Source organism: Pyxicephalus adspersus, chromosome 12, assembly GCF_032062135.1.
Source record: "Pyxicephalus adspersus chromosome 12, UCB_Pads_2.0, whole genome shotgun sequence".
Taxonomy (NCBI): domain Eukaryota; kingdom Metazoa; phylum Chordata; class Amphibia; order Anura; family Pyxicephalidae; genus Pyxicephalus; species Pyxicephalus adspersus.
Window position 1 is genome coordinate 49,439,654 of NC_092869.1, and position 19,153 is coordinate 49,458,806.

The following is a 19,153-nucleotide window of genomic DNA, read 5'->3' on the forward strand; positions in this document are numbered from 1 at the left end:
CCCCCGGAGGACCTTAACTGTCCACTAAAACCATTCAACACCACTATGTACCACCCTATCAAAAGGGGTGGGTGGGCAGGAAGCTTGCATTTTTTGTAACTGCAAACCCCACTTCCTGTCCCTAACCTTATAACCCCCCATAACTCCCACCCTCTAACTCAAATCCCCCAATCCTACTCCACCCCCCCTGCTTCATTCTTTACTTAACCCCAGGTTTTCCTTTCTCAATGCAGACAGTGACCCTAAAGCTTTTCACTAACCTCAGACAACTGCAGAGTAGCAACTACAGCGACATGATTGTAATTCCACTGAACTGTTTTCATCCCAGCTGTGCTGCGGACCATAGAGTTCTGTCCATCTGCGCCAATCTGCTCCGGGATAAATTATGAAATGATGAGGTGGGTTTTCAGATGGTGGGAAAGAAAGGGGTCTGGAATGCGATATAAAGGTCCTTACCAGAAGTCTTGTGTGCAGCTTCTGACCGTCCGCCAATTGTATCTGTACCCAGCCACTTTCCCCCCCATCAGGATGAGGTCCTGGCCAGGTGTAGTTGATAGCCCTGCTCCGGTAGAGGACATCAATGCGATCTATATATATATATTCATACATATAGTAAAACTGACCTAAACATATAGTTTAGACCTAAACAAGAAAACTGTGGTGCCAACCTGCTTGCAATGCTGCGAATAATATGAAATAAATAATAAAAAATTCTACTTTAACGTGGTTTTAATCAACTAGACTGTGGTTACATCATTTAGTTAACATCTCTGACCTGACATGGTGTCCAACTGCTTAGTCAGAGCAGCTGTGATAACATCATTCTCTATGATGTATCCAATATCTTCCAATCCTTCTTTATCAAATGTAATTATAGCATCAGAACAGGCATCCCAAACCTGCAAAAAAAACAACAAAAAAAAAAAAAAAAAAACAACAAATAGGCTGGTTAGTGGAGAAGAGCCCTCACTGATTCACAATATATTTTAATTAAGTCTCTAAAGAATCTAACCTGCATTCGCTTGTATGGTTTTATCCTCATGGAACACATATGATCCCAGATCCCAAAGCCTGTTGGTAGCAAAGAAACAAATAACTTTAGGAATCATAGATTGCAGAGGGAATCAAAATGCAAACTGCAAAGTACATGTGTATAACACATAGGCACAAGTAAGTTTTAGCATAAGTACTTACTGGCCAGGAAGGTGGCTGAGCCAGGTGTAATGGAGCTGACTCGGTTGCTAAACTGCTCCGGTAAATAGTCATACGCTTTTCTTTGTCCTGCCTCCAGTAGAAGAATCTTCTTGTGGCACAAATAGGGGTGAGATCCTATTTTGTTTTAAAACAACAAACATTTTAACTTCATGGTCTGGTTGTTTGGGGGGAACACGTTCTTTGTATGTTTTTAGCCCTTTCGGGCCCAAAACCAGAGATCAGTACCAGTAAAGTTTGTGATCTGTGAGAGAGTTAACAGCCTGCCAGCGACGGAGAGCCATGTTTTGTATTATTTTCATTCCCATGATTCTGCCAGCAGAACTGAAAGTTTACTTTTATCATTTAGATGGAGCCATTATAATGCAGACAGTGGAGTCATAGAACTAAAGTTCAGATCTTTAACTTCTGCGCACTGGAGAACCCTGGTATGCTGTATACTTCACATTAGCAGTTTTTTCAGGTCATTTTAAGTGTCTGTACTTCTTAAAACTTTTTGCAACAAATAGATAACATTGTAACATTAACAAATTATTCCGTTTTTCATTTTTGTTAGGTGGTAGGAGGTGGCAGTGTTGCTGTGCACTATTTCAGGTGCTTCATGAGATGTTCAAGGGTGGTTTGCTACCCTACCCATCTCCATGCACTTGAATTGGTATAGCTTGTCACTGCAAAGCACAATTTTTTTTTAGGAGAGAGGGAAATGAGAAGAAAACAATTAGGGGAGGAGGGAATATGAAGAAAACAATAAGGAGAGGAGGGGGATGAGAACAATAAGAAGAAGAGGGAATGAGAAGAAAAAAATAAAGAGAGGAGGGAATGAGAAGAAAAAAATAAGGAGATGAGGGAATGAGAAGAAAACAATAAGGAGAGGAGGGGGATGAGAACAATAAGAACAAGAGGGAATGAGAAGAAAAAAATAAAGAGAGGAGGGAATGAGAAGAAAACAATAGGAAGAGGAGGGAATGAGAAGAAAACAATAAGGAGATGAGGGAATGAGAAGAAAAAAATAAGGAGAGGAGGGAATGAGAAGAAAACAATAAGGAGATGAGGGAATGAGAAGAAAACAATAAGGAGATGAGGGAATGAGAAGAAAACAATAAGGAGATGAGGGAATGAGAAGAAAGAGGAGGGAATGGGAAGAAAACAATAAGAAGAGGAGGGAATGGGAAGAAAACAATAAGGAGAGGAGGGAATGAGAACAATAAGGAGAGGGGGAATGAGCAGAAAATAATAAAGAGAGAAGGGAATGAGAAGAAAAAAATAAGAACTTACAACTAAAGATGGTCTTACCAGATATTAGAGAATGGAACTTTTTTAGACTGACAGTAAAAATGCAAAAAAATTGTCCTTACCAAGAGCGCATGCCATAGCAGTTCCCACCATTCCTCCACCAGAAATTACAACATCATACACAGTGGAGCTTGAGGAAATCAGAGAGCGACGCAAGATTGAACTGTTAAGACCAAGGACCGAATGAAGGGCAAGTCGGCATGCAGGGAAAAGCATGGTGACCCTCACATTGGTGTTACCTCTGTAGAACAAAAATGCATAATATCAGCTCCGCTGTACCATTGACAGTGTTACAGATAATGGAATGAGGCTCTGACCATTCAGAAAGCAAATACCTAATAGAAGTGTGGCCTTGTTAATATTCTCTGTACAGCACTATGGTATAATGCAGGGATACAGTGAGGGAAAGAAGTATTTAATCCCCTGCTGATTTTGTACGTTTGCCCTCTGACAAAGAAATGACCAGTCTATAATTGTATTGGTAGGTTTATTGTAGCTGTGAGAGACAGAATAACAACAGAAAAACCCTCAAAACCTCAGTGCTCAAAAGTCAGAGCTTTATGTGAATTGTAATGAGTGAAATAAATATTTGATCCCCTATCAACCAGCAAGATTTCAGGCTCCAAGGTGTCTTCCCTGTATTCAGGTAAGGAGCTGAGATTAGGAGCACCCTCTGTAAGGGAGTGCTCCTAATCCACGCTTGTTACAGTACCTGTAAAAAAGACACCTGTCCACAGAAGCAATCAATCAGATTCTAAGCTAGCCACCATGGCCAAGTATAGATTGTAGACCTACACAAGGCTGGACTGGGCTACAAGACTATCGCCAAGCAGCTTGGTAAGAAGATGACAACAGTTGGCCCAATATTTGCAAATGGAAGAAACACATAATAACTGTCAATCTCCCTCGGTCTGGGGCTCCATGCAAGATCTCCCCTCCTGGAGTTGCAATGATCATAAGAACGGTGACGAAGCAGCCAGAACTACACGGCGGGAACTTGTCAATGATCTCAGGGCAGCTGGGACCATAGTCACCAAGAAAACAAATGGTAACACTGCGCCGTGAAGGCCTGAAATCTTGCAGAGCCCACAAGGTCCCCCTGCTCAACACAGCACATGTACAGGCCCGTCTGTAGTTTGCCAATGAACATCTGAATGATCCAGAGGAGAACTGGGTGAAAGTGTTGTGGTGAGATGAGACCAAAATTGAGCTCTTTGGCATCAACTCAACTCGCCGTGTTTGGAGGAGGTGTAATACTGCCTATGACCCCAAGAACACCATCCAAACAAGGAGGTGGACACATTATGCTTTGGGGTGTTTTTCTGCTAAGGGGACAGGACACCTTCACCGCATCGAAGGGACAATGGACGGGGCCATGTGCCGTCAAATCTTGGGTGAGCACCTCCTTCCCTCAGCCAAGGCATTGAAAATGGGTTGTGGATGGGTGTTCCAGCATGACAATGATCCAAAACACACGGCCAAGGCAACAAAGGAGTGGCTCAAGAAGAAGCACATGAAGGTCCTGGAGTGGCCTAGCCAGTCTCGAGACCTTAATCCTATAGAAAATCTGTGGAGGGAGTTGAAGGTTCGACTTGCCAAACATCAGTCTCGAAACCTTACTGACTTGGAGAGGATCTGTAAAGAGAAGTGGGGCAAAATTCCTCCTGGGATGTGTGCAAACCTGGGGCCAACTACAAGAAACGTCTGACCTCTGTGATTGCCAACAAGGGGTTTGCCACCAAGTACTAAGTCATCTTTTGCGAAGGGATCAAATAATTATTTACTCATTACAACGCACAGCAAGCTCTGACTTTTGAGCGCACCCACTGTACAGAAACTGATAGGACTGTCTCAGTGTTCTCTGTATAGCACTATGGTATATGTCAGAGCTATATAAATGTATAATAATAGTGTGTGACTGTGGAGTAACATTAGAGTGTCAGCTAGCTCCTCTGTACAGAGACTGATAGGACTGGCTCAGTGATCTCTGTACAGCACTATGGTATATGTCAGAGCTACATAGGTATCCAGTAACCCCTAATATTATGTCTTCCTGCCCCCTCAACTTTGTTTTAACTTTCTAATGCCTGCCCTCTCTGCCCCATTGGTCCTGTGCTATGTATTGTAACTCAACTTCCTAGTTCCCGTGTTTTTGTTAAGAGTGTAATATTATGTAGTACTGTAATAGTGTAATGAATGCAGTGTCAGACAGGCAACTGATAGGCACCATTCAGCATAACAAGCCCTTAATCTGCCCACAAACTTGCGCTGGCTTGGCTTCCCTCTTTTTCCCAGCACTCACTATTTTGTCCAGCACCGCCATCTTCTCCTTTTGTCCGGGTTCTTCCTCACATCAGCTGATCTTGCATTTTACATGTGTGAAATCGGGTGACTTGTCTTCCAGAAAGTGTAAAATAAAAAGGTGCCCATCTCAATGTGCATGCATTTTTTTGTTTACATTATAGGAAAGCCCCTGATGATGTAGAAAGAGCAACTCATGATATGTGATGTAATTATGGCAGAAGGCTGGGGGTTACCCCTTCATATGCCACCGTGGTGCTGAAAATAGAAAAAAATTTAAAACATTTGAAAAAGTATTTGAAAAAAAAAATTCCATTATATAAAGGGGATAGCCTCCCTTTTTTATAGTGTTAAATATGTGGTTATGCTTTAAGAGCATCCTGCATGAGAACACGCGATAGCAGATGACGGTGGGACTGCTGGTGCCCTCCTCTCATTACTGTCATCCATCAAAAAGCTGCCAGTGAAATTTACCCACCCAGCTGGCTGTGTACAAGTGGTCTTGAAAAATGATGTCATCGGCAGCACAGTGTGATAAAGCTGCATGTCATATTCTGCAGCCTAACAGCTCTGTGTACAAACCTACATATTTCCTAAACCGTTCATAACAACGTTTAATTTTCAGGGTACACAGGGTAACCATAGCTGCTGTTAACTAAAATTTAAGCCCCCAACTTTAAATAATATAGTGTAACAAATATAAAAACTTGTGAAAATTGAACATTCAGGTTGCTGTTTCAAAAGCAAGCGTGCCCTAGGAGCCCTGTTCTAGTGACCATCAAAACAGGTGCCCAAACCTGTTACACATAACTGTCCACTTCTCCTGCTTGAACCCTAATTTCTCTGGAACAGAGAGGTGCAGGTGAACAAAACTGCAGGTGGGGAACATCTGTGGCTAACATTACCTAATTTTTTTAGGTGATGTTAGTCACAAGTGTCCCCCACTAGCACCTACATTTTTGTTCACCTGCACCTCTCTGTTCCAGAGAAATTAGGGTTCAAGCAGGAGAAGTGGACAGTTATGTGTAACATGTTTGGGCAGCCTGTTATGGTCAAAGTTATTTTTATGTTCAAGTTATGATATATGAAGTAAAATTTTGTTATTTCCTCCTGGGTTCAATTTTCTAGCTTATATGATGGCCGCCCCCTTGGGTAATACCAAGAATAAAATAAGGACAGGATAGCAGGGGGTTTCTTTGCAGGAACTCAAAACGTTACTATATTATTGACAATTTAGATTATCCAACATACATTTATTTAAAATAAGAGTTTTGGGTCTGTCCCATTAATGTCATGGGATCACTGACCCTTCACGTAGACAAAGTGATTTTCTGCTATTTAAACACAAAAAGTACGGTTTCATGCCCGACGTGTTTAGTTGACTGGCTTGTTCAAGGGATCGGTTGATACCGTTAGCGAGAACTGTACAATAAAATGCAGAAAAATATACAATGTCAGTGGGTCCAGAGACCAAACAAGGAGTGAAATAATAAAAGTTTTTATTAGATTGGACTTACTTTTTGCACCGTGGTGGTTCATTACCACGAGTTGGAATATTCCCATAGCTCCTGACTAGTGTTCTAAGTGGAATTTTCTAGAAGGGTAAAGTTAACCTGTGGTTATTATTGTATACAGCACAGAGTGGCTAGAAAAGTATAATTTAAAGGTGTTGGAGTAATTAGCATAGTTGGTTTTGTATACTCATATCGATTGTTTTAGTACTGAGACCTCATAAAAATGATTCTACAGCAATAATATTTATCCTTTTAAAGCAAAGTATTAAAATGTTTATAGCATAGTTGGTTAGGGGTAAACTACTAGTAGTAGAAACATGTGTAGTTTAATCAACAATTAGTAAGTAAAGTTTTCTCATATTATGTAAACTAAAGGTTAAGTTGCCTAAGAGTGACAAGAAGGGTATCATGAATAATCATATTATTGCAACATGGTTATATATATGTAGTTAATGGAAAGAGTAGGTAGAGGTTCCTTAAAATAACAATGTGCTCAAAAAATGGCTATAAAGAGTTATTCTGATTTAATGTGCTCTAAAATTACTATAAAAGGTTCATCTGGTTGGTGTTTCTAATATCGGATTCCACATAGTTGTAGGAGTTCCATAAATCTTATGGAATAGTGGTTCCATCCTATAATAATGTGAAAAGTTCAAATAAAGTATTAACTAATTTTGAGCATAGATAATGAAAGGTAATATTTTAGTAAAGAAAGCTTTAGGTTGTTAGTTGGATACCAAGCTTGGCTAGGTGAAAAGACAGAATGTGCAGAGTTTGCAGCTGGATGGAAAAAAGTGGAACTGACATCTCCCGCTTTATAAGGGCATGGGTATGGCGTTTTGAATAGATTAACTACTTAAGTACCGCAGGATTTTTAGAAATCCTGTGCATGTGCCGTATGTGAAATGAAGCCCGTAGACAGTTTCCGGAAGTGTGCGGAAGATTGAAAGGTTCGCGCATGTGCGACTGTGTCTTGAGGCTGCGAGTGCCCATTTCCTTCCTGCCCTTCTACCACGGCTAAACGAGCCATCTAAGTGCTGCGGTATACCACCCTTGTGGAATTGCCTGGGGTAAGAGGTACTCTCAGACTGAAGGAGAGGTGGATGCACCCAGGAGACAGTAGATCATTTTTTTAAACTGACCTGCAGTCAAAGGTTGCATCATATTTTTTTTGCCCCCCCCCCCCCAGGGAATTCAGAAGGTGAATTGCATTTGGCCTGCCTGCTACTACGTATTGCAGCAGAGTGATACCGCTACTACAATTCCCAACATCACTGCGTGGCCCCTGTTGTTCTGTCGGGAATTGTAATCTCGGCATCACTCGTGTCTATGTGCCTATGTGACAAGTGAGAGATCTTTGCCCCTCTCACACGTCACAGGCGATCGCAAAAGCAAAGCAAAGGCAAGGGCAAAAGCCCGGCTGCACGTCTATAGGGATGCTGGGGATATCTTTCTGTGTGAAAAAACTTTGCGTAACGGGGGGGGGGGGTTTGGGGGGAGGCAGTCTGAGGTGAGCATTGCTGGTTAGAAGTTCTTTTTCGTGTGCAGCACATCATTCTCCTATGACAGGTGAGCTGTAGCTTTCCTGTCACTATAGTCCTGTAGGGCAATGTTCTGCCATTCAATGTCTCATTAGCTCCAGTCACTTCTGTGTCATACTTGGGATATATATGAATAAATATATGTTTAGTATTTTTATTGTCAGTAGGTCATTTTGATTTGTAAAAAAAAATTCTTAAGTCTCTTTCTCTGTTGTGGACTTGTTCAACATTGAGTATTGAACAGGACCTCTTTGTTTTCGTGTGGGAAGGTTTTGTGTCTGTTGAGAAGGGGAAACTACAATTTTTTTCAGTGGATTTCGTGTTTGGCCCCCGACTTGGTTTTTATTTCGGCCCTCTGTGTGTTTGAGTTTTACACCCCTGATATAAAACAAAAATAAACCCTAGCCAGTCTGGCACTAACTATACAGTTGGCAGATTCCTCTCTACTAGTTGGAGGGCTAAACCCAGCTAACTCCACTCAAAACGTCCTGGCAACCTTTAATCACGTGGCACACAATGGCTCTCACAGGCAGTGTCTCCCTCTTCTCTCTCAGCTGTGCAGTAATTAAAAGCCAGCCAAACCCAAACTCTGGCCCGGTTCAGAACAACTCTGAGTGACCTGCAAACCCTGGTCTGGAATCCCAGCAGACATGTTGCTGGTTAATCTCTCCCATAGGAGAGGAAACGTAGAGATATATACCTTCCCTCAAAGACGACTCCTTTTGTCATGTCACATATAAACATCCCCCCCCCCCCCCCCCCCCCCCGCTCAAGCCACCGCGGTTGAGCAACTAACACTGAGAGGCAGTGGACTTGTGACAAAGCGTCTGCATTATCCTGGAGTTTACTGGGTCTGTGTTCCACTATAAATTTGAATGCTTGGAGAGACAAGAACCACTTGGTCACTTGACTGTTTTTCTTATTGTCACACATCCAATTTAGAGGGACGTGATCTTTGACTAGTCTGAACTTCCTAACCAACATATAGTACTTAAGGGCTTCCAATGCCCATTTGATAGCCAAACATTCTTTTTCTACAATCAAATAATTTTTCTCATTCAGTTCATTCAATTTTTCTACATTCAGTTTTCTCATCAGGTACACAACGGGATGCTCTTCCCCATCTTTGATTTGGGACAGTACTGCACCTAGTCCCCATCTAGGAGGCATCAGTCTGAACAACAAACTCTTATGTTGTACACAAAGAGCCTGCTTCAGAGTCTGAAAAGCCTTTTCGGCTTTGGGGTTCCACTTGATCATACCGGAACCTCAGCCTTTAGTGCGGTCTCCCAATGGGGCTGCAATCGAAGCAAAATTGGGAATAAAGCACCTATAATAGCCAGTAATTCCCAAAAAGGCTCTGACATGTTTTTGTTTATAGGCTGGGGCCATTTTTGAATTGCCTCAATGTTTTTAATTTGGGGCTTAATCGTGTCTCGACCAATGAAATACCCCAGGTACTTGGCTACCTATATGCCTATACAACATTTCTTAGGGTTGGCAGTCAGTCCCGCTTTTCTGAGGGCATCTAATACAGCCTTAACACGTGGCAGGTGGGTTTCCCAGTGAGGGCTGTGAATGAATATATTGTCCAAATACGCGGCTGCATACTGGCGATGAGTTCTCAATGTCTTGTCTATCAGTCTCTGAAAGAAAGCATGAGCACCATGCAAGTCAAAAGCCAACACTTTGTACTGAAATGACCCTTTTGGGGTAGAAAAGGCTGTCTTTTCTTTGGCGCTGTCAGTCAGGGATATTTGCCAATAGCCTTTCGTCAGATCTAAGGTCATTAGGTATCGAGCTGTTTCCATCCTGTCAATAAGCTCCACCCTTGGCATAGGGTAAGCATCAAATTTTGACACACTGTTAAGTTTTCTAAAGTCATTACAAAATCTGATGCCTCCATCTGGCTTTGGGATTAGCACAATTGGGCTCGGCCAGTCACTATGGGATTCCTTTATTACTCCCAATTGTAGCATGTTTCTTACCTCCTTGGCCACTGCTTCACGTCTAGCTTCAGGGGTACGATATGGCTTTAGATTTTCCTGAAGTCCAGGTTTGGTAATAATGTCATGCTTAATGGCTGTAGTTCGCCCAGATATTTCTGAGAAAATATCCGTGTTTTTTTACAAGAAAATCTTTTGCCTCATTTTTCTGCAAGAATGAGGCAAAAGAAGAAATTTGTCTCTAGTTTGCAGTTTGCCTCTAGTTTGCCAATACTGAATTCCAGATCCTGCCTGGATCCCTGGTGTCCTCGCCATCAGATGGGGGGTCCCCGGAAGTGGGAGAATCAGCCATGCTGCCAGGGATTTAAGGGCTTCCAAAATAGGGGGCTTTGGGTATCCTGCTCCTATGACAGTAGTGTGGCTTCAGAGGCTGGGGGGGGGGGGGGTGAGCACTACCCTTGGACACCTGTCTCCTTGATCTGTAGCCTGTGGATCTGCTGCCCGTAATCTGGAACTAGAAGTTGCGACCGAAATTTCTACTAGAGGCCGTGGCATTGGGGCCTGGTCCTTCTTAGTGCGGGAGCCGGCAGAAAAAAAGCCAGCCAGTCCCGGTGCTGCGCTCCTACTTCCTTACAGGTCTTCTTCGTTTTAGGACCCATCCATGTGTAAATACAAGGCACTAAATGTGCTTACCTGCAGTGTGTGTCCCCAGGCGGCTTAGAGCTCTCTTCGAGCATGTCCTACACTGCCATCATCCGGCCACACCCCCTGAGCTGCAAAATTTTAAACAGTTTACAAAGCTCCTTCATTACACAGGACATGAACGGTGTACCTGATCTGCTAGCAGCTCCTTCGGGATACCGACGCAGCTAAATACCTGCATCAATTTTTTGGCGATAGTTTTGGCAGAGGTATTCTGTAAGGGAAAGGCCTTGAGTTATCTGGTGGCATCGTTCGTTATGACCAGTATATGCTGATAACCCTGAGCCGATTTTACCAGCGGACCCACCAGGTCCATGCCAATTCTTTCAAAGGGTACTTTAATGATTGGCAAAGGTACCAGCAGCTGCCATAATGGGGCATCGGAGCCAAATACTGACACTCAGGACATGACTCACAGTAATCCCAGACATCTTTGTGTACTCCAGGCCAAAAGAACCTCCGGGTTATCTGTTCTCTAGTTTCTCCATCCCCAAGTGTCCACGCATTACATTGGGGAACGCATTTTTTGTTGAGTTAGATCTTACACTTGTTTTTATACAAATTTTTGGGTGGTGAATCCAGAAGTGACCCCAGTTTTTTGCTATCACATGAAGTTTTTACGATACGGGTACCCTCCATTTTTGTCAAAAAACATAGAAATTTTACATACAATTAAAAAATAATGAAATAATAACTTGAATGTACTGTTTATTTAAATTTCTTTTGTTCATACAAAGGATTTATTGTTACTCTGACATTTTTTTTTTACAGTTAAACATGAAAATGAATCAGGTAAGCGATTAAGGTAAAAATTTACGCTTATAACTTTTCCTGGAGTGTTCAGTGTTAGGACGATCCTGCCGGATGCTCCAACAGTAGTCAGCCATCATATATACATCCCATCTACCCTGATACCTTCCTTCCATGACCTTCAAGTCTTGGTGGAATTGTTCACCTTGCTCATCACTGACTGCACCAAGGTTTTCCAGGAAGTTATAAAGATGGGTATGCAGAAAATGCACCTTGATGGTCATATTGCAACCAAGCATTTTGTATCTCCCCAAGAGTTTCTGGACAATTTGTGTGTAATTATTTGTTAATGTGTTTACAAGAAAGTCCTTGACAATGGCTTTGAATGATAACCAACCAATTGTTTTCGACTTCTAACATTGTCCTGATGAAATGCTCATCTTTAATGAGCTGCCGAATCTGTGGACCATCAAACACACTGGCCTTTATTTTTTCAAATGACCGGCTAGGAAATGCCAAAATGAGGTACTTGAAACAGTTTCCTTCAGTTGGCAAAACTTTAACAAACTGCTTCATCAGACCCAGTTTCATGTGCAGAGGCGGGAATATAATATTTTTTCAACAAGTAAAATCAAATTATATTTTCTCAAGAAGTAATATTTTTTCAACAAGTAAATTTCAGATAATATTTATCAACAGGTGGCTAATGTAGAATGTTTGGATTACCTGGTTTTAGGGCAGATCTTGGAGGACAATTCCTTTCCACCCAATGCCTTTCACGAGCTCTGCTGTCCCACATGCACAGATAACAGGGATACTTGGTGTATCCATGTTGCTGACCAAGAAGGAAGCATACCGTTTTAAAGTCAACACAGATGACCCAATTGTGTTGATGAAATTGCAACGACTCAATGACTCTCTTTATGTCTGCATATTCTTCACAAAGAGAAACCTAATGGCCAAATGGGACTGACCCAAATATATTGCCATTGTGAAGGAGGACACACTTTAAGCTCCACTTTGAGCTTTTAAAGAATAGTCGCCATTCAGTTGAGTTATAGATTGGAATTCCCAATTCCTCCATTAAACCAGGTATGTTATGGCTTTACACAAAGCCACTGTCTGTTCTAAAGTGGTTCCAACATACAACACCTTTGTTCCTTTTTCAAGTAAGTTTTTCTCACGCAGTCTTGGTCGTAGGAGTTCTGAAGCCTTCTTCAATAGTCCCACCTAGTGATGAACTAGGTGACAACAATGATGAACAGTTTGATATTGAAGAGGACTCTGTTCATAAGGGATTTGTCACGGTCCCTTCCGTGACAGAAGTTTGAGGATCTGTCAGACAAGCTGCATATGTGATTATCTGACAGTCTCTTTGTTTTTACTTGTTTCTGTGTTGTTTGTAATGAGCACTCCCCTTGCATCAGGTGCAGCTGCTGGTCATTACTGCTCCTCCATTTAGTCTGGCCTCACACTTCATGCTGTGCGGTTCATATTCACTGCTGGATTGTGAATAGCTGGAGTGTCCTGCCATTCTGAGTTCCTGTTGATTTCTGCTTATAAGATAAGTTGCTGTTGATTTTTGCTTATAAGATAAGTTGCTGTTGATTTCTGCTTATAAGATAAGTTGCTGTTGATTTCTGCTTATAAGATAAGTTGCTGTTCTTTTGGTGTTTTTGTTAGGTATTCAGTTGTTTACTAGGCCTCAGGGAGACACTGGGTCCTTCATAGGGGAAGGGACCTGCAGTCTCAGTCCAGACCCAACTGCTAGGGCTGTGCAGGGATAGTAGGGCCTAGGTTCCTGAGTATGAGTATCCCCACCATCAGGGGATGCTCATACGGTTAGGAGTCAGGGCTGGATTAGGGTGTATGCAAGGGGTGACCATTCCCTCTTCCTTATTCACTAGAGGCCTAGTGGTGTGTAAGCCTTTCTGTTACCCTCCCCTCCCTATCATTCGTGACATTATCAACCGCCCAAACCGTTTTTTTTTTCTGTTTGTCAGTGCAGCTATGGATCCTATATCTGCACTGGTTGCACAACTGCAGGGGTTGTCTTTGGAGGTAGCTGACCTCCGCACGGCTGTCTCTCACATACAGAGACCACAGGCAGCTGGTTGTGACAGCAACAATCAGACCTGTCCTGAACCCAAGGTGGCGCTCCCAGACAGATTTTCTGGGGGAAGTGATAATTTTATTCGGTTCAGGGAATCCTGCAAACTTTATTTTAAATTACGCCCACACTCTTCTGGGGACGAGAGTCAAAAAGTGGGTATTATTATTTCTTTGCTTAAAGGTGACGCTCAGTCTTGGGCTTTTTCGCTGCCGACCGAATCTCAGTCCCTCCGGTCGGTAGATGAATTTTTCAGAGCGCTTAGTCTGATTTATGATGACCCAGATCGGGTTTCCCTGGCAGAGACCAAGTTGCGTGGCTTGCAGCAGGGAAAACGTTCTGCTGAGTCCTATTGCTCTGAATTTAGGAGGTGGGCTACGGATACTGGATACTGGAATGATCCTGCTCTCCGTAGCCAATTCTGTCATGGGCTATCTGAGAACCTGAAGGACGCATTGGCGTTTCACGAAAATCCTGGGTCATTGGAAGCTATGTCCCTAGCTGTACGTTTGGATAGACGCCTGAGGGAGAGAGTAAAAGTTCCTCCATCTCAGGACGTACAATTCCTTAAGATGGCGCCCTCCTCTGGCACGTTGGGTGGAGAGACACTTGAGTTTATGTCTGGTGATGATCCAATGCAGTTGGGGGGAGCTACCTCTGGACCTGGGAATAAGAACTTGGGGCATAAGAAGGGACTTTGTTTTTTCTGTGGAAAACGGGCATTTTGTCAATGTCTGCCCTTATGTTCAGCGCCAAGGTGAAAACAAAAAAGGGGTGTGTTTAACTCTCATCTCTCACTGGGTGGTCTGTGTGGGGAATCAGAGAGTTTAATTTTGTCTTTTACCGGTAAAACTCGATTCCTCCTGTCTGCTGCGGTGGCGCTAGACTCCAAAACGGTGAAAATTGAAGTGTTTATTGACAGCGGGGCAGGGGTTAACTTAATCGATGGACAGTTCGTGACCATTCCCTCTTCCTTATTCACTAGAGGCCTAGTGGTGTGTAAGCCTTTCTGTTACCCTCCCCTCCCTATCATTCGTGACAGGATTTGATCAGCATGAGTTGAGTGGTTCGGCATGTAAATCACTCTTGGAGAAAGCCTCTGTGTTACATTATGCTTTTTAAAAAAAAAAAAAAAAAAAAAAAAAAAAAAAAAATTAAAAAAGATTAATATCTAAAAACCAGCCCATTCATTTTAATCGTTTCAGTATTATCAGATTAACATAATCTTGAAAACCTATTTCTTGTTATCAATAGAACAAACAATACAGCTTCATTCTTGACGTGTTTCGCCTATCAGGCTTTATCAGAAGAACATTATTTAGGGGCCTTCATGAACAGTTTCAAAAAAAGAGAATAGATTATCTTTCTTCTATTATAATGTATTATGATCATTGATTCTAGTTCATAGTAAAAACTTTTTTTTACACTCCAATATTAAAACCAGTTCTCATTGGAGAAACCAGCTCCTGTGTTTTGTATTCAGTCCACCAATATGTGTTCAAATAACCACTAAGGTATACTTAGTTAATTCCAATAGGGAGGTTTCCTTCTCCTACGATAGAATCAATATAATAAATCTACCACCCAGGGAGCCTAGTGTATGGGATCTAGGGAGATGTGATTTTATAGTGGCAAGAATGACATTGCAAATTTCTGAATGTAAATATAACTATTTTTTTTCCCGCAGAAGCAGAACTCCTAAGAAAGATCAATGGTCAGTTAAGAGCAAAGGATATGCTGCAGAGTTCTGTTTCTCCAGTAACTCTAACTCGTCACATCAGAGACCCTGATTCCAGAACTTCCCTGAAATGCAAACAGCTGCATCACAGTTTCCTGCAGCAGAGTCTTAGTTTCCAGCCGCACACAAACTCAGTCATCCCTGACTTTCAGAAGCTTTACAGAAACTTTCAGAGACTCTCCCTCTCGAGGCAGAAAATCAGAGAACCTACTAAGACAAAGCCCTTCAATTTGCATACATCCCACCAGCTACAAAGAAAGAAACCAAGCTACAAAGAGAGTAAACAGGTGAAACTGCATTTAGGACCTTTATAGACCAATTCTATGATTAGATGGCCATAGTCAATCTCTCTAAAGCCTGCTCTGGACTTAATATTTAAGGCTAGGTGTCGTGGTATATTGTGACCAAAACTGATTCCTTAATAGTTAGGTGACTGATTGTGAGGTTACCCTAGCTGGCTACTTTACAGCTTTATGTCTGTGTTTATAGCCAGTTTCTTTATAGCCTGGTGTCTTGTTCTTTGGTGACCATAGCTGTTCCCTGTATAGATAGCCTGGTGTCTGAATCAAAGGTGATCACAGCCATTATATGTACAAACCATTATCTTGCTATAACATGACCAGATCCAGTCCCCATAAAGCTTGCTGACTTGGTATAAGGTGAGCAGCACTGCTTTCTATAAAGCTTGTTAGGTTTAAATGATTACTGGCAGTAGTACTAGCTAGTTCTTTTACAGCTTGGCTACTATAGACAATCCAACCATTTAGCGTGATGGCTTTGGTATGGGTTAACTATACCTAGTCCTGGATATATCCTGGTGATTTGTGGGGAGTTGCTCCCTGTATACCCTGCTGTCAGGGTTTATTATGTAGTAAATAGTACAACATACACAATGACTGCAGTGTGGTGTGATTAGGAGGGTGAATTGGTTAAGAGGCACTGTGCAAACACACACCCTGCACCAGACACCTTCCCCATCCCCCCAAACATTTAGAACTGTTACTGTAGATGGGGTTCTCATGCCTATTGTTACAGTTCTTTACATAAGGCACTGTACCCCATCTTAGATTTGTACATTGTACTCTATGTAACATATTGAGCAAGACACAATGTTTAATATCTCTTCATATCTGCAGGATGAAGACCAACACCCTGTCACCACTCGTCATCTATCCAGCTTGTCCCCCAACACCCTGCCAGTGTACATAACAGACAGCGCCAAGAAAAGGGAAGCTTCCATCAGGTACTTCATAGTGGAAGAGTTGTCCTATTAGTCTGTTGAAGCTTTATTCTCTACCCTGCAGAATATGTAAATGTGAAATACAAGCTTTACATTTATAGAAATAGCATTACTACTTTTGTTAGCAGAGTCATAGGCTGATTCTGTTAGAAGTGTATTTATGTATCTAGAAATTTTTTGCAGATCCTCAATTCAAGACAGAGATTGCAAGCGCGTAGAGCAGGAAAAATGGCTGCAGAAACACAGACATAGATCTCTGGCCATCCAGCACTCCATCTCCCACCGTGCCAAAGCATTGGATCCACATAAACCACTTGCAGACACCAATAAACAGAAGCTCAGGGAGAACCGGTAAGTGTAGCTCACCTGGTGTCAGTGTTTGGAATGGGGGCTGATTACCAGCAAATGGTAAAATTATCCAGCAAAATGAGAGTGAAATTTATAGTGTGGTTCAGATTAGACTGGAGTAATGTCCCAAAAACAAGTTGCCAATGATTCTATACCTGAATACTACCAATGCACATTGTAATGATGTGTCCGGTGTAATGGTGACAGCTGAACTTTGTACACTGATTGCTAAAAAAACTTTGATTGCTCTATAGAGAGTCTGATTGGAAAAGAAGTCAGGAATATGCGAGTGAGCTAGAGCAAATGAAGAATCGGGTGAAAATGAGAGCGTACCTATTTGAACAGGTCTGGAAGGTAAATTGCAGTAAATTCAAAGGCATAATTACTTTTATTTATATTCTTACAGTATGAACTAACAAGGTTTCCTTTCTGATCACAGGGTTCTACAGTTAAAGAAGCTGAGCGTAAATTCAATTGTACCCTTCGACAGGTGGGACTGACTGAAGCGTTTATTCAGAAGGGAAATGCATATAGGGAAATAACAGGTGAAAGTGAGCAACAAGATTCTGAAGAGCTATGTTGATGTTGCAAGAAACTGTTGTTTTAATATAATTTAAACTCTCCCACCTTCAGATTACTGTATACCTTCTGCATAACATTTAAACTTTTCTCTCAATAGCTGTACATCATCAACATTGTAGCATGTTATCTTTTGCCTTGCTGTATGTTTGTGGTGTACTATATGACCTTTTTCAACAGCTGTATGTTTAATGTTTCATTTGTAATTCCCCTTATTGTTGTAAATCTGCGTGTGTATCAAATGTATGGACTGCTGTGCATCTGTAATGTGTTGTGCTACCCTCAATTGTTGTACTTTGGATATGTGAACTCCTACTAGGATTGATGTGTAACATGTAATGCGTTTAGATTTTTCTACCTCTCCTAGATAGCTGTAAATCTGCTGAGCATTATGCAACATTTTTTGTACAAGCACCATGTGAGATAGTGGGCTTTGTCTAGGCACTTCAGTTTCTAGGGTGATTGCAGGTGCCAAAGAGGGACAGTTAGTGACATGACCATGAATTTTGTGATTGCATACTATAGAAACACATTAACAATCGCCACCATTCCTAGATTTCTGTACATCCACTGTGAAAAGTGTGACTAGCTAAAATTCATCCTTGTTTTAAAGGGTTCCCTTTTGTGATGTGTGACCCGCTTGGTTTGCTGCACATGCCCTGTGTAAAATGTGTACTCCAGTCCTAGATTGCTCTACATCTTCTGTGTAACATAAGCCCCTATATAAAATAAATGATATACACTATCCAGCATGTAAACTATGACAGCACATGCTGTATATAATTTATGTGTGTGAATAGCTAGCACCCAGATTAAGACTTAAGCTCCAAGGTTGATGTTTTGTAATAATAAAATATCTCTTTCTCATTTTTCTTTTGGTACAAATAAATAATTTATTGGAATTAGTAAAGTAAGCAACGGATCCACCTTCAAAGAAGCCATTGTTCAGACATTTTTTACCTCATTTTTTTTAAACCAGGGCTGTGTTGTTGGAGTCCTGGAGTCAAGGCAGTCCGGAGTCTGACTCCTATTAAATGTAAGTTGTTCTGAAAAGATACAGTATGAAATTGTACATGTGTGCTGTATTAATGAAGCCCACTGTGGAGTTGTCACTAGTATGAAGCTGAGCCTACATTTATATATCTTTATAATCTGGATTATACTTGGCTCATGAAAAATTTTCATTTGATATGATTATGAAATGTTTGTTTAGTGTTGATATCATTTAATCTAGGTTATTCAGTAAGATTACACTGAGACACACTGAGTGTTGTTAGAAAGCAGAGGTGTTGTTACAGCATGCTGGCTTCACACCATTCTGCACTCTATTTTACAGCTATATGACATGTTTTATTACCATTTATCCTGTTTTAAGTTTTACATTTTTTTTGTTTATGTAGTTTAATTGATGGTTTAAAAGCGGAAAATTGTGAAGTTTTTATTTTTAAACAGGTAAAGTTGTTCCTGATCCTCATTAAATCTGCAAAACTTTAACATTTATAGCCTCTTGATAAAAACAATAAATACAATTTTATTTTTCATTTTTGTATTTTTAGTTTACAAATTGGGCGTAAACTTTACTGGTTTACATGCTGGCAATTACAGGGTGGTCATTAGGGTAGATTGTCAGCTTTCTGGCCAGGAGTTCCTGTTCCCAAAAGTAGTCTCCGTCTTCATATGGCTGAGCTTTGGTAGTAATGAAATGCAGTGTATGTTGTGTTTCAATCAACATGGAACATTAGCATACATCAACATATTTACATTAGAGAAGTCAGTGGTACCATAATACGAGGAGTTGGAATTAGATTGTGAGCACTTTTGATGGACAGCTTGTGACATGACTGTGGACTTTGTAAAGTGCTGTGTAATATGTTGGCGC

At 41.4% G+C, this 19,153-nt stretch overlaps 2 protein-coding genes across 2 annotated transcripts in view; one reads left to right on the plus strand and one right to left on the minus strand.

Annotated features, from left to right (window-relative positions):
- COQ6 (coenzyme Q6, monooxygenase) overlaps positions 1–2,774 on the minus strand; it is a 9,129-nt gene extending 6,355 nt beyond the window's left edge. The window contains exons 1-6 of the mRNA XM_072428272.1: positions 2,568–2,774; positions 1,195–1,329; positions 1,013–1,071; positions 776–899; positions 457–587; positions 261–368 (exon numbers count right to left, since the gene is read on the minus strand). Coding sequence (XP_072284373.1) covers positions 261–368; positions 457–587; positions 776–899; positions 1,013–1,071; positions 1,195–1,329; positions 2,568–2,721 — 711 coding nt within the window. The 5' untranslated portion in view covers positions 2,722–2,774. The remainder of the gene's footprint in view (positions 1–260; positions 369–456; positions 588–775; positions 900–1,012; positions 1,072–1,194; positions 1,330–2,567) is intronic.
- A 5,068-nt stretch (positions 2,775–7,842) lies between these two features.
- On the plus strand, positions 7,843–18,815 carry FAM161B (FAM161 centrosomal protein B). The gene is made up of 6 exons (XM_072428878.1): positions 7,843–7,889; positions 15,057–15,394; positions 16,244–16,350; positions 16,531–16,698; positions 16,950–17,049; positions 17,135–18,815. The coding sequence occupies exons 1-6, from the start codon at positions 7,883–7,885 to the stop codon at positions 17,276–17,278; spliced, it is 864 nt and encodes a 287-aa protein (XP_072284979.1). The 5' UTR covers positions 7,843–7,882; the 3' UTR covers positions 17,279–18,815.
- Positions 18,816–19,153: the final 338 nt, after the last annotated feature.

Bases quoted from the DNA above. Each gene is read 5' to 3' on its own strand.
- FAM161B (XM_072428878.1), top strand. The intron at 15,395-16,243 runs GTGAAACTGCAT...TCATATCTGCAG, and splicing joins GCTACAAAGAGAGTAAACAG to GATGAAGACCAACACCCTGT. The intron at 17,050-17,134 runs GTAAATTGCAGT...TTCTGATCACAG, and splicing joins TATTTGAACAGGTCTGGAAG to GGTTCTACAGTTAAAGAAGC.